At 45.2% G+C, this 15792-nt stretch overlaps 1 protein-coding gene across 2 annotated transcripts in view; it reads left to right on the forward strand.

The window, feature by feature from the left end:
• The window catches only part of CLIC3 (chloride intracellular channel 3), a 79809-nt gene extending 65554 nt beyond the window's left edge, over positions 1–14255 (forward strand). For both annotated transcript variants that reach the window (XM_068248776.1, XM_068248777.1), the window contains 4 exons: positions 6367–6492; positions 7874–7980; positions 10253–10428; positions 12535–14255. In XM_068248776.1, the coding sequence (XP_068104877.1) occupies positions 6367–6492; positions 7874–7980; positions 10253–10428; positions 12535–12699 (574 nt within the window). In that variant the 3' untranslated portion in view covers positions 12700–14255. The remainder of the gene's footprint in view (positions 1–6366; positions 6493–7873; positions 7981–10252; positions 10429–12534) is intronic.
• Positions 14256–15792: the final 1537 nt, after the last annotated feature.

Here is a 15792-nt window from a genome sequence, read left to right on the forward strand (position 1 = left end):
GGCTACCTAAAATAGGTGTAGTGGAAGGAAGAAACACAAATGTGGAGACCAGAATGGAAGAGAGTGCTGGCAGGACACTGCATGGGGCAGGATGAACTGACCAGGCGCTGGAGGAGGTAAATAGCTTACGCCAGAGTTGGCTACTGGAGGGGGGCCCTGGGACTGGAGAACAAAACTGACCCTGGATCTCCCAGCAAGGTACTCCCCTGGTGGTGTCACTATAAACTCGGTATTAGTAGCTTGCAGTCACCGCTAGGAATCATGATGAGAAGGGTAGTCCCATGGCCATCACTTGGTCCAGGAAGCAGTGGCAATCCCCCCTAATAGTCTTGTTGCTAGGAGAGTGCAATACGACGTCATCAGGATTCAGGACTTCTACTTTAAGATATTCAGAAGCATGATTTTAATAAAATGAGGTTAATCAGAGGGGACTTTGGAATGGGTATGGGAGATTTTCAGAGGGTCTAGAATTCCTTTTCGATGCATGCTGTTATCATGGAAGATCTGTCCTAAATACAGCAGGGAGGATGTCCTGCTAGCCGCGGGAATGTCGACTTTCACCTAGAAGCTGTGTGTATTGTAGTCATGAATGGACGTGTGTACATAGCCAGCTCACTTCATAAACTCCGGATTCTAGCCGTCGTGTGACATACCATACGTCCAAACAATATTTACTCTGGAACAAACGTTTAAATAGAACTATGCATGCAGGGTGAAACTAGAAATCACTGGGCCCCCAGCGAAACTTTGTATGACCCACCCCCATCTTCCCATCCCCCTCAATAAACAAAAAAAAAAAAATTATAAAGGCAGGGCAGCAGAATATAAAAAAAAAAAACATACAGTATAGGTAGCCAGCTATAGGTACCCCCAGGTATAGATGCCCCGGTACAGGTTAGTTGTTGCTGCTGCCCCCCAATGCACTGCACAGTGCACCCCCTCCTGCTACTAAAAACGGGCTCAAAGCCACGGCCCCTCCCCACAGGCTTCTCACCTCATGGTCTCCCAGTGGCTGCATCCCTTGCAGGGGCGACTGTATGCATGGTCTATTTTGCAAGAAACGGGCACAATTAGAAGGATTTATTCATGTGGCAGAACGCTTACCAGCACCTTCCAGGACACAACAGCTGGTGTCACAGTTTGGATTCTAGTACAGGCAAAATTCACCCCAAATATCACATGTTCAATTTGGGAGCAACAGAACCAAACCTTAGGAAGAAGATCCAGTGGGCAATCCCATAATGCCCAATCAGTGCCAGGAAATGAGCACCAATATGGAATTCCATGCGGGGACACACAACATTTACATGGACACGCATCACCCATGTCTGTGGTGATGTCCTATTGGATGTTTGTGATCACCCGCAAATGGCCAAACTCAGAACCATTAAATTCCAGCCATTTTACAACTGCAATCGCTCTTAAGGTGCGAACACCTTCAATTTTTGTTGACCTTTAGCGACCCTTAACCAATCACCCCATCAGGGCCGGCGCTTGAAGTAAGGCAAAGGGGGCAACAGAGTCCCTGGGGGGCCCCCTTTGCCTGGCAGCCTAACAGAGATGTCTGCGTGGCCCACCGCTCGAATCCAGATGCTGCCTGGCTGTCACTGTCTGTGTCCAACCACCTGTGTGGTCTGGTCTGCCTGGGTGCGGGTGGGGTGGCTGTGCGGCCAGTAAAGTAACCGAACCTGCTGGCAGAGGGAGAGACAGGATCTATATACATACCTCCTCCAAGTGGTTCGGTTCCAGCATCTGTCTCCTCCAAGCAGTTCGGTTCCAGCGTCTGTGTCCTCCAAGCGGCTCGGTTCCAGCATCTTTCCCCTCCAATCAGTTCGGCTCGATTTGGAGGAGACAGACGCTGGAACCGAACCGTTTGGAGGAGACAGACGCTGGAACCGAACCGTTTGGAGGAGACAGACGCTGGAACCGAACCGTTTGGAGGAGACAGACGCTGGAACCAAACCGTTTGGAGGAGACAGACGCGGGAACCGAACCGTTTGGAGGAGACAGACGCTGGAACCGAACCGTTTGGAGGAGACAGACGCTGGAACCAAACCGTTTGGAGGAGACAGACGCGGGAACCAAACCGTTTGGAGGAGACAGAAGCGGGAACCAAACCGTTTGGAGGAGACAGACGCGGGAACCGAACCGTTTGGAGGAGACAGACGCAGGAACCGAACCGTTTGGAGGAGACAGACGCAGGAACCGAACCGTTTGGAGGAGACAGACGCGGGAACCGAACCGTTTGGAGGAGACAGACGCTGGAACCAAACCATTTGGAGGAGACAGACGCGGGAACCGAACCGTTTGGAGGAGACAGACGCTGGAACTGAACCGCTTGGAGGAGATAGACGCTGGAACCGAACCGGAAGTATGTATATAGATCCTGTCTCTCCCTCTGCCAGCAGGTTCGGTTACTTCCCCGGCTGCACAGCCACCCCACCCACACCAGGCAGACGGTGCAGAATGCCAGACGGGGCTCCTCTAGAGGTCTTGCAGAGTGGAGATAACCTTTGTCCTTTCCCTCCGCTCTTCCTCTTTATAATTTCAGCTACTGTGAAGGGGCCTCAGGAAGCATTGGGGTAGTGCTTATGGAGGGGGAGTTGTATGGGGGTCCCTTGCTTAGGCTTGCAGCCTGGGCCCATTAAACCGCCCTGCACCCCATCAGCCCGGCTCGTCCATCCAGTGACATCAGGATAAATATCAGGATGGTAAGGAAGGGTTAAAATAGAGATGATGGCAGGCCAGGGGGCCTGGTGCAGCCAGCACACTTGGGGTGCTGCTCGACAGGGGTTCGTGCCTGGATCTGCAGGTCTGTAGAGAGGCGGAGTTTGGGGAGACAGAACTTCTGTGCCTATAGGCTTTCAAGTGTTAAATCTGTCCCTGCAAGACACACAAACCCCTTCACCGTGATAAAGTGCCAAAGACCTTAGTGAGGTTGTGTGTATATGTGCATGTGTGTATGTTTCTGTATTCTTGAAAAGATAGGCTGAAAGATGGAGGATTAAAAGGGGAACGTGGGAGCAGAACATTCAATACATATATACAACGTATTTTTGGGACTATAAGACGCTCCTGACCATGAGACACACCGAGGTTTAGAGGACAAAAACCAGAGGGAAAAAATATATACTAAACCTGGTGCATCCATGGTGAAGGGGCATCTTGTGGATTATGCCCCCTTTGTACCGCTTGTGTCTCCATGTGTCCGCCTCTGTTCTGCTTGTGTCTGTCCCCCCTCTATGCCCCTTTGTGTCCCCGTGTCCATTGATGGTCTCCTGTGTCCTCTGTTTGTCCCCTGAGTCGTCCTCTGCATGGGCACAGTACAGGGAGTCCCCAACATGCCGGCGGGTTGGAGGTTTGTATTGGCAGCCGTTCCACAAGCCAGGAACTCCCTGCATTTGGACTATAAGGGGCAGTGACTATTCTTCCCCACTTTTGGGGGAGAAAAAGTGAGTTTTATAGTCCATAAAATCTAGTATACTGTATATATATATATAATATCAGGGGTTGGTTGGTGGGCAGACTGATTTAGCCACACTTGTGTGCGGTAAGTTTACCAGCCGTCTAGCCTAGCCTTTCTCTAAGGGAACCTGGGGAGAGAGGGATATGGAGGCTGACATGTTTGTTTTCTTTTAAATAATGCACATGCCTGGCTATTCTATGGATACTCTGCCTCTAATACTTTAACCAGTTCACCCCCAAGGGTTTTTACCCTAACGGACCAGAGCAATTTTCACCTTTCAGCGCTCCTCCCTTTCATTCACCAATAACTTTTTCACTACGTATCACAGCAAATTGATCAATACCTTGTTTTTATTGCCGCTAAGTAGGCTTTTTGGAGGCGATATTTATTTTAAGTAATACCTTTTCTTTTTATGCATTTTAAAGTGAAAAACAAGGGAAAAAATGAAAAAATACACGATTTCTCCATTTTCATCCCCTATAGTTTTAAAATAAACACTGCTAATGTGCATAAAACACACACATTTTATCTGCCCATTTGTCCTGGTTATCACAATATATAAATTGGTCAGTAAGTAGAGTCAAAAGCGGCTGGCACAGTGGATACGGGTCTTGTGGAGGGTTTCCACTCTGCGGTATTGGGGTACAGGGTGTTTCCACTCTGCGGTATTGGGGTACAGGGTATCGCCTCTTGCGTGCACAGATTGAGGAACTAGATATAGTATAGCTGATAAACAAAAGAAGAAAGGCAATCCTGCACTGCTCCAAGGCTTTTCTTTATTGTGGTTTTAGTCAGTTTCAATCTTCATCCATAAAACATACATGTTTTTCATAGAGAGGTAAACATAACTGACATACCCTGTTGAAGTCCTGGCTGTGGGGCAATGTGGGGGTGGCAGCAGCCCGCCTGACGACCGTTTCGCTCCAACGAGCTTCCTCTGAGGCTCCGTGCCAACGCTCCACTGACGTCACTTCCTGCAAGGCCGTCCACTTACAATACAGTGGGCGGCGTTGCCGGAAGTGACGTCAGTGGAGCGCACGATGGAACGCGGAAGAGGTAAGTGATTCCCCTGCCCGTTGCCTCTTCATCATATGCACGCTGGCTGGTACTTTACGCTGGAGGAGGAGCGCAGATCGGGGGACCCAGGCGAGGGAGGGGGGGTCCGACCCCCCTCCCCGCCGCTAGGCCCAATACCCCCTTTCTGCCAGCTACCCCTCCAGCTCGGCGGGCGGCCCCAGCGTCCATGGAGAGGCGGGTGCCGTCCCCCCAGATTTGCCGCCTGAGGCAAATGTTTCACCCCGCCTCATGAGCGGGCCGGCCCTGGATGTTGGGTGCTACAAGGTTAGCGGGTGACCAGGTGCCCCGAATTATGTCCTCAGGTACCGGTGGGCGTACCTGCCTTTGCCTGGCTCCCCTTCGGCCTCTGCTGCTAGCTGCAGCAGTGCTACCCACTGAGCCCCCCTGCGGTGGCATCTGAAGGGCCCTGGACAGTGGTTCCCCTCTGGCCTGTGCTGCTAGCTGCAGCTGTGCTACCCACCGAGCCCCCTGCGGTGGATTCTGAAGGGTCCTGAACAGTGGACTCATCATCCCTCCTGAAGCGGCGAGATGGCTGCCCAACGCTCTCTGAACTGTCAGAATCTGACTCAGAGCTGTTGCTCGTTGGGTGCCATTCGCTCCCTGAATCGTCCCCACTGCTGCTAGATAGATAGATAGGTAGATAGATAGATAGATAGATAGATAGATAGATAGATAGATAGATAGATAGATAGATAGATAGATAGATAGACAGACAGACAGACAGACAGACAGACAGACAGACAGACAGACAGACAGACAGATAGATAGATAGATAGATAGATAGATAGATAGAATGGATGGATGGATGGGATAGATGGATGGATGGGATAGATGGATGGATGGGACAGACAGACAGACAGATCGATCGATCAACCAAGCGATTGATCAATAACAGAAAGATTTTTTTTTTTATGAAGATGAAAAGAAAGAATATAGATAGAAAGAAAGTATAGATAGAAATATCAGAGTAAGAGTAAAAGAGGGGTGAAAAAGTACAGAAAAGTACTAAGAAGTACTAAAAAGTACTAAAATAAAACAGAAAACCAGTAAATGGCAAAGGAGGGGGAGGATAAGGGGTTAATAAAAAAAGTATGGGGATAACATTTTATTTAAAAATATAAAAATCCTACCACAATCACAGTCTTTCTTCCTCACAGCTCCTGTCACCTCTGAATGCTGATTGACAGCAGTCTGAGGTGATAGAAGAGCTGGGAGGGAGAAAGCAACTTTGTTTACTGACACTACAAGGCAGATCATTGTTACTGGCTTGTAACAATGATCTGCCTTGTTACTGGCACTTGATTGGCCCAGGGACCATGTGATTCCCTGGTCCAATCACCAAGCCGCGGGACCCGACGTGCGCGCGCGGCGGGAGCGCGCCCGCTCGCACACAGCAGCAGAGTTACATCTTATTAAAACGTCCTGTTGCCATTAATAGCGGCGAACATGACGTTTTAATGCGTTACATTGTCCCTAAATGGTTAAACCATAGACACTGAACAAGCATGCAGATCAGAAGTCTATGACAAATCTGACAAGATTAGCTGCATGCTTGTCTAAAGTGTGTGATTCTGACACTACTACAGCCAAAGAGATCAGCAGGGCTGCCCGGCAACTGGTATTGTTTAAAAGAAAATGAATATGGCAGCTTCTGTAGGTCTTACACCTCGGGTTCCTTTTAAAGTGGGGGTACAACACATTACCAACACTCATCTGCTCCTGACGATAAGAAGTTAATTATTGTTTTTATTTTATTTTTTTTGTGTAGTTATTTTGAACACAAGAAAAAATAATTCTTCAATGTACCGTTTTGTTCCGCACAGAGCTCCAGAAGTCTTGAAGGACTTGGCTCCTGGATCTCAGCCTCCATTCCTCCTCTATGACAATGAAGTGAAAACCGACACAAACAAAATTGAGGAGTTTCTGGAAGAGCACTTAGTGCCCCCCAGGTGAGACTTGTGTACTGCAGATCTCTACAGGGAAGAATTGGCACACCATGCAGCAAAGGCAGGCAGTCTTATAGTGTACCGGAGACCAGATCATTATAAAAGATTTATACATTAAAGAGACACTGAAGCGAAAAAAAATATATGATATAATGAATTGGTTGTGTACTATGAATAATTACTAGAAAATTAGCAGCAAAGAAAATATTCTCATATTTTTATTTTCAAGTATATAGTGTTTTTTCTAACATTGCATCATTCTATAATATGTGCAGATTACACAACACTCAGCATTCAAAATGATTATTTCAGAGCAGTCTGTGAAGTAATGACCGCTCCTCTGCCAGAGGAAAAGTAAATAGTTAACTAACAGTTGAGATAATAAAAGTCAGAAGACAGCCCTCTCCACGACTTTTGAAAGTCGTAGAGATAATGGCTTTTTTGTATAGAGATAACAACTGGAGTTTCTTAACTCTTCCTGTACTGGAAACAATTAGACTGATGTATCTGATCTAAATGTTTTATTTCTTAGCTGTACTACACATATAAATCATAATATCATAAGGTTTTTTTTCGCTTCAGTGTCTCTTTAAGTGCTGCCCATAATTATTCATACCCCTGGCAAATTTTAACTTAAAGTTACTTTTATTCAACCAGCAAGGGATATTTTGATGGGAAATGACATAGGTGTCTCCCAAAAGATAAGACGATGTACAAGAGGTATTATTGTGGAAAAAAACATTTCTCAGTTTTTATTTAAATTTAAGAAAAAACTGTCCAGTCCAACATTATTCATACCCTTCACAAACTTGTCACAGTCTGTGGGAAAATCCAAAGTTCTATACCATTACAAACAGTCCAAGCTGTTCTAAAGCATCCTAATTACCCTGATTGACTTGGAACAGCTGTTTTAATCAACTCAACAGGTGAAAAACAGCAGCTCTCTGCAGTTGGTTTGTGGACAGCAATGGCTAACACAAAGGAGCTGAGTGAGGACCTGCGGCTGCACATTGTGGCTGCTCACAAGTCTTTTTTAAATGTTTTCAAATTCCAGTAGCTACAGTGCAAAGTATTATTAAAAAAAAAGAAGATGTTCTGCACTGTGGAAAATCTCAGAGGACGTGGTCGGAAGCCAAAAGTGACACCTGTGCTGACCAGGAGGATAGTGAGATAAGCGATTAAGAATCCAAGGATCACCACCAAGGCCATTCTGGAGAATCTGGACTCTGCTGGTGGCAAGGTTGTGGTCAGGTGGCAGGAAAGGGATTACATTAGGCGGGTAGGTTAGAGTCATGAGTCAGGAAAGAGTTCACCTATGTTCATAGTACCATGTATATTATATCAGGACTTTATTACCATATAGTGACTTGTGTTTTCTCTCCAGTTATCCCAGCATGACCCCAAAGTACAAGGAATCCACCACAGCTGGGAATGACATCTTCCACAAATTCTCTGCCTACGTTAAGAACCAGTCCCCCCCCCATGAAGACAGTAAGTATACAACACAGACTCTAATGCATAAAATCAGAGGTGGATTAAGATGTAAAGGGGCCCTAGACAAGGTAGTAAATTCGGGGCCCCCTTGTGATCCTTTTGGTTAGCTGAAGTGGAGAGAGGTCAAATAAGGTGTTAGATGGGCCCCTTGATACCAATGAGGCCCCAATCACCTGCCTAGGTTGGCTGGTGGATAATCCTGCTCTGCATAAAATATAAAGATAAATGTGTTATTTAAAGTGAACCTCCAGACTAAAAATCTACTTAGCAGCACTGAATGGCTTGGTGTTTCTTTAACAGCTTTACAGAATCAGAACTTTGTTTTTCTTACCCAAGCCTCATTTTTAGTTGCACAGAAGAAAACTGACCGGGCATTTTTTCCCCTGATGCTGTGCAAAGCATGATGGGATTTCTGATGTTCTCGTTCTGCTGTTTTGGTGCAATTTTTTTTTTAAATTTTGAATTTGAGATTTGACGTCTAGCGCGCACAGCTGGGAGGGGTGATCAGGACACAGGACAGTTGGGACTGTGTCTCCTGCTCCTTGTCACCTCCTTTCAACCAAAAAGATGGCTGCCCCCATGAAATCACAAACATTTGCCTGTTCTTTTTATACAGGGTGGGTAAGAGATTATATTACCTATCAATTTTAATTAACATAACTAATGTACCTTAATGACAGTACGTTTGATTAGGCTGAAGTTCCCCTTTAATAGGTTCCTAACGGCTGAAGGACACTGGAGAGCACACAGACTCACTGAGTGTTTTATTAGAAGCCCCTATCCTGTTTATTCCAGAAATTGTCTAACCTGCCAATCATGTGGCAGCAGTGTAATACATGACATATGCAGGTACTGGTCAGGGGCTTTATTACAATGATGGCAACAGTACTCTACTTGGATTACAGACTGCCCAAAAACTCCCACAATACAGTCAAGCTGCCCATACACTGGCCAATGCAGCCATCATTATCTGATCAGGCAGTGATCTATCTGATCGAATCTCTCCACACACTGTATACAGATATTCAATAGTTTTAAGTGAAATCTGGGTGCACTGTCTGCCAGGTCTCCCCATCTATGTCCCCTCCAGGCTGACACTTACCTGTCCGCTGGCACTTCCTGGTGTGTCTTCTCTCCATAGCCGCTGGCGCTCCTCCCTGCCTCTGTTCTCCCCTGCCTCTCTCTTCAACAAATACTAGAGGCTAAACACTAGGAACGTAGTACCATGTAGCTTACGTGAGAACTACAGGCCTCTGGTATTTGGCCTCTAGCGGTTGTGACGTGACAGAGGCGCCCGGGAGCGAAGATACAGGGAGGAGCACCCGGCGGTGGAGAGAAGACGGGAAGTTGCGCCGACGGACAGGCGAGTATAAGCTGTGCTGCCTACATCGCTCATTGCAAAACAGGACGCTGCCAGCAACACACTCCCGACCCACCACCGGTCATGCCCTCGCAGTCACGATCGGATCCTCCTGTCCCCCGCTGCCAGCTCTCTCACTTTCAGCCGACAGGCTTACTGCGCCTGCGCAGGCCTGGCCACGTGTCTCCTTCTACATGTTCCTGTCCGCAATAGCACCCTGCGCAGGCGCGTGGCCAGGCCTGTCGGCGAAGAGAAAGTAGCTGGCTGCGTGGGACAGGAGGATCCGATCGTGACTAAGAGGGCAACGGACAGCTGCAGGGGGCTGCTGGTAAAAGTGAGTAAAACTGATTTTTTTTTTCCAGGCTTAAAGAGAATCTGTACTGTCCAATTTGTACAATAAAAAAACATACCAAATCGAGTCACTGTGATTTCCTGCATGCTACAGTATACTACAAGCTTTTATTACATAGTGAATTATCTGCACCCCAGTCTGGCACTCAGGCAGCTGCCTTCCCCCACAGTCTCAGAAACTGCATCAGAAGCTGAGAGCAGAGACTGAGGAGTAAACAAAGCACACAGCTTGCAGGGGGCGTGCATAACGTGTTCCTATCACAGCAGAGGCAGTGCATTCCTCTCTGGGTCTACAAAGCTTGACAAAGAAAAGAAGATTAGATATATTACAGAGACAGTGCAACTAGAAAAGGCTGCAGTAAGCCAGAGCACATTAGAATTGGTATAGGAACTTATAGGATAGAAGACATAAGGCTGAAAACTTTGTTACAGAGTCTCTTTATTCTTTCTGTGGACATTTGTCTTAAAATAACAGGACAAATAGCACTTACAGGCTAGTAACATTTATCTTAGTTCTGTTTGAGGCTGCCTATTTCCTGATCTTAAATTTTTTTGTAGACTTGCAGAAGAATTTTCTCCGCTCCCTGCTGCTGTTAGATCGTCATCTCTGCACTCCTCTGCCACACGAGTTGGCCAAAGACCCCAAAATGACAGAATCCAAGAGGAAATTCCTGGATGGTGATGAACTAACACTACCGGACTGCAATCTCCTACCCAAACTGAACATCATAAATGTAAGTGATAAACCCACCAGCTTTTATGATTAGAGAAGCTCTATAGTATTACTGCACGCTAGAGAAGGAGTTATAGGGCTAGGGTGCATGGAGCTTTGGAGTTTATGTTGATATCAGCTCAGCGTTATGCTGCTTACACACTGATGCCAAAATGATCTTTAGAGAGCATGGGATTGATTTCCAAAGTTTACTAATTCTTCACCTTAAAGGACACCCAAAGCAAAAATGAACTAATGAAATAAAAAAAATTATCTATCTTCCTTCTCCTAAAAATGACTTTTTAAGATATTCCACAGTTTTTTTTTATGTTTAAATCTACTTTTTAAGTTTTAACAGTTTTATTGTTTTTGCTCAATGACACATTTATTGAAGTATGCCAGAGCTAAAATCTATGAACTACTGACCCTTTTATCTCTTTCCTGCTCTCAGAAGCCATTTTCTGCTAGGAACGTGTTTAATAGTTGGAATTTCTTATCAGTGAGGGTCACACTGTAGTCACTTCCTGTCTGAGTCAGGACTGAGCCAGCCACTTACATACCTGATATTTAACTCTTTCAGGCAGAGAAAGAAAAAAAGTAACAGAGCAGTTATTAGTGTGCTTGGCATTGTACATACCCATGTCTATCTCATCATGTCACTTCAGGTATCCTTTAAAGGTAGCCATACATCTAGCAATGATGGGCAGATTCAAACGAGACAAATCCCTCTCTAATCAAATCTGGTAAGAGAGAGATCTGTCGGCTGCCCAAACACCGCAGGCCAATTCCCGATCCATTTCATGCTGAAATCAATCAGGAATCGACCTTGTGATGCCACATCGGCCGACTCGCCGACCCGGCCCCCCAATATCTAATGTGCCCCCCAGTGCCCAATGCACTATACCTGTCCGTGGCTGCCGCTGGCTCCGGGCTCATTTCATACATGCACCTCACGTGGTTGCCGGAGTAACGTGGGCGCAGACAACCACGTGGGGGGCGTGTATGGATGGAGCCCAGAGGCAGCGGCAGACACAGACACTGCGTGCACCAAGCACTTGTGGGGCACATTTGACATTAGGGGGGGGACAGCATCTAGGGTTCGTCTCATTTATAGCTCATCCTGATATTCGTTACCACCCTGCACCCGATCGACATCTTGCAGCATGTTTGGTCGACATGCTCGGCCCAAAATTGGTCACATCGTCAACCGGGCAGGCACTTGGCAGCACCGATTTGACAAAAATTATTGAATTGGATAGTCGATCAGCCAAGTCGATAGAAGTATGGCCACCTTATCTGTAAACAGAGCTATGCATGAGATAGACAAATAAGGAGAGATAATTCATGAGATAGATAAGGAGATATAAATTATGAGTTACGTTAGATAAGGAGCAATAAATAACGAGTTAAAGAGACACCGAAGCGGAAAAAAATTATGATATAATGAATTAGTTGTGTAGTACGGATAATTACTAGAACATTAGTAGCAAAGAAAAGATTCTCATATTTTTATTTTCACTTATATAGTGTTTTCTATAACCTTGCATCATTCTCTAATATTTGCCGTTTACACACTACTCAGCATTCTAAATGCTTTTACAGAGCAGGCCAGTGAACTTTTGAACTGTTCTCTGCAGGAAAAAAAAACAACAATACAGTGCCAGTCACTTGAGATAACAAAAAGTGAAAAAGTGAAAGTCGTGGAGCTCAATGGCTCTTTTGCATAGATAACTGGAGTTTCTTAACTTTTCCTGTACTGGAAACAATATTAGACTTATGTCTCTGCGCCTAATGTTATTTCTTAGCTGTACTACACATACACTTTTTTTTCGCTTCAGTGTCTCTAAGTTAGCTAGAGAGAGATAATTCATGAGTTAAGTCATTTAAAGGATTATTTAAATCTGGCTCTACTTCCCTGGGGCTTCTGCTTCTTCCAGCCCCTAGAGGTCTAGTGTGTTCCTCGCCGCACCTCCGGTCTTCTCCCGGTCCCGCTGGCAGCCTCTGCAGTATCGCCAACCCCCAGTGGGGCTATAAACTCCCTATAAATGAAAGCTCCACATTCCCTATAAATGAGCTCTATACTTTCTCTATAAATGCCTCTACTGACATCTCTCTCTCTCTCCTGCAGGTGGTGTGCAAACACTTCCGTCACTTTGAGATCCCCAAGGACCTGAAGGGATTATCACGATACATGAACAATGCCGCCCAGATGAAATCTTTTTCCTACACCTGTCCTAACCAGCAGGAGATCATCATGTTCTACCGCCCTGTGGTGAAACCCATGGCACGCTGAGGGCGCTCCCTAGCGGACTACTGGACTCTTTCATAACCGCTTCCTCCACTGTGTGCCGTATAAGACTGCCATTACCGTCCCATCATCCTTTTTGGCTGATGTTGTCGCAAGAGCGCCCTCTACAGCCCTCAGTGTTTGGTGTCAAACAGACATCACCTAATGAACTGTCCTACTTCCAAACTGTCCATCTGAGACACAACACAGGTGCACCGCTTTTCATCCAGTAGAAAGAAACTTTATTGTAGACATTGCTATTGCTTAAAATCTTTGTTGATAATTTAAAAATGTTCATTTGATCTAAAAAGAAATTAGTCGATATATAAAAAAAGGCATACAACTTTTAAAAATATACATGTACATATACCAAAGATTCAGGAATTTATTACAACTCTTGTAAGGGGGAAAGGCTCCGCTCTTCATGGTCAATATCTTCTCAAGGGAAGACACCTGCTGGTGAATATGGTCTATTGAACGTTGGACTGTTTCTTGGCACAGGCGGACTAGCTAGCTGCCTAGAATGCCACCTGCTGGTGAATATGCAATCTAGCCTGCCAAGAAATGGCCCTGATTGGTGAATAAGTTAATCCTCCCCTCTCCTGACTTGAATGCCTAATAGCAGACAGCAAACTACTTTACATCAATGGTTTCATCAACAGCAAATGGTTTCAATTGACTTTTTGAAGAACAAGGGACATTGATCACTGGAATAGTAGTAGTAGCTGCCAGAGGCTTTCCAATCCACAATGGAACAAATAAGTAGGCAAGTATACTCCTCGCAATGCTTCTATAACCCCAACACTGTTGGGGCCTGTAGACACCCCGTGCTCAAGAACAAGATGTGCAAGGGTAAAAACCACAACACAGGCTCAGTTCATATGCAACAAGGAGTTAACACTTTATTAATACAACTGGACGTAGGTTAGAACATACAACTTACATTGCGGGTCCATGCACACTTGTCCCTTACTGCATCAGTTCGCCTATAAGGTTTTTGCACAGGCATAATTCTTATGTACCTTACATAAAAGAAACTGTGTCTGGTTATCCTGGGAGTAGCTAGCGTCTCCTTCCTGAACAGGTTTCGGCTATACGCCATCATCAGGGGATTAATCCCGTTGTATTAATAAAGTATTAACCCTGTTGCATCTGAACTGAGCCATTGTTGTGGTTTTTCCCCTTGGTTGTGGCGACATCTTGTTCTTGAGCAACGGGTGCCTACAGGCGGCAAAAGTGGTGGGATTATAGAGGCAGCGCCAAGGAATTGACTTTTTGACACGTGAGGTAGCTTCAAAACACACTATGAAAGTCCCATTTAAACTCCGCCCATGACTATTTTTGGAAATCTGGCAAAGCATATTACGAGCAAAAGAAAACCCTATACAAAGATGCATTACCATAATTGATATATTAGCGAGTTGCTCTTACTTATCACATCCGGGGTTCTACTTTAGCTCAATGAGAACTCCACACCTATCCTGTATATTTAAGTAACTCTTGACCTGATGAGATTTGGACTTATAACTGTAAATAGGAAATAAAACATGTTGTAAAACCGGCTCATGTGATGAAGCCTCAGTCTGCTCATAAATAGGTTTAAAAAATATACATATGTATGTTGTTTTTTTATAATAAGGCGTATATAAAAGGCTATTTGCTGGATGAGAGGTCCCCTGTCCTGAGAGAAATGTGGAGACTGCTACTCCTGGCCTCCTTCTAATGCTCATAATTGGTCTGTAATGATGTCCTCTGTCAGTGGCATAGCAATAGGGGATGAAGAGGTTACAACCGCACTGGAGCCCTGGACATGAGGGGCCCATGGGGGGGGAGGCCTCCCTCATCCATCTTATTAGCTTTGCATTGGTGTTATGCTGATTATAAACACCTCTACATGTACATTGAATAGTGGTAATCCTTAAAGGGGAACTGAAGAGAGAGGTATATGGAGGTTGTCCTGTTTATTTCCTTTTAAGCAATACCAGTTGCCTGGCAGCCCTGCTGGTCTATTTCTCTGCAGTAGTATCTAAATAAAACCAGAAACAAGCATGCAGCTATTCTTGTCAGATTTGACTTTAAAGTCTGAACCACTGAAACACCTGATCTGCTGCATGCTTGTTCAGGGGCTATGGTTAATATTATTAGAGGCAGAGGATCAGCAGGGCTGCCAGGCAACTGGTATTGCTTAAAAGGAAATAAACAGGACAACCTCCATATACCTCTCTCTTCAGTTCCCCTTTAAAGGGAATCTGAAGTGAAAACAAACTTATGATATCATGAATTGTATGTGTAGCACAGCTAAGAAATAGATAATTAATAGCACAGATATGAGTCTCATATTGTTTCCAGTACATGAAGAGTTAAGAAACTCCAGTTATCATCTAAGCAAAAGAGCTTCTCTGAGCTTTTCTACAGTTCTGTTTTCTGAAGCGCTTATCTAAACCGGTCTCTGTTTCTTGTTTGTTTAAGGTTTTACTGCAGAGAAGTTCAAAGGGTCATTAGCTCTGCTTTGTATTATAGTTTAAAATACAGAGTATCTAAAAATAAAAATGAGACTTTTCTTTGCTACTAATGTTCTAAGAATTATCCTTACTACACATACAATTCATTATATCATGAGCTATTTTCTTCAGTGTCCCTGTAACAAACTGTTTCCTTACTCTGAGTACACCTCTCTGACGCTGCAGCTGTCCTCGGTAGGTATTGAGGCTCCATATAAATAGCGTGCGTGGGGCCCCATGTAATACTAGCACTGGGGCCCCAAGCTCCTCAGTTATGCTACTGTCCTCTGTCTAGAAGAGTTATAAGTATGCAGATCAGGAATGACAGATCACCTGGTCTCCATATTTGTTCCGGAATCCATGAAGCACAGAGACGCGAGATCATACGTCAGACGGCAAAGCTCAGAGATGTCACCTCTCCTCCTATTGGCTGCTTGTCAGAAGGTGGAGGACTACGGACCTCATTTACTAAAGGAGACCCAATGATCTCTAATGGTGGCCACTAATGATCCAACCTTTTTCATCCAATCTTACCATTTTTATGTAATATAAGGTAACTGCCTGAAGTATCCATTCACAATATTCACTCAATTTACCC

Source organism: Hyperolius riggenbachi, chromosome 8 (genome assembly GCF_040937935.1).
Source record: "Hyperolius riggenbachi isolate aHypRig1 chromosome 8, aHypRig1.pri, whole genome shotgun sequence".
NCBI classification, from domain to species: Eukaryota; Metazoa; Chordata; class Amphibia; order Anura; family Hyperoliidae; genus Hyperolius; species Hyperolius riggenbachi.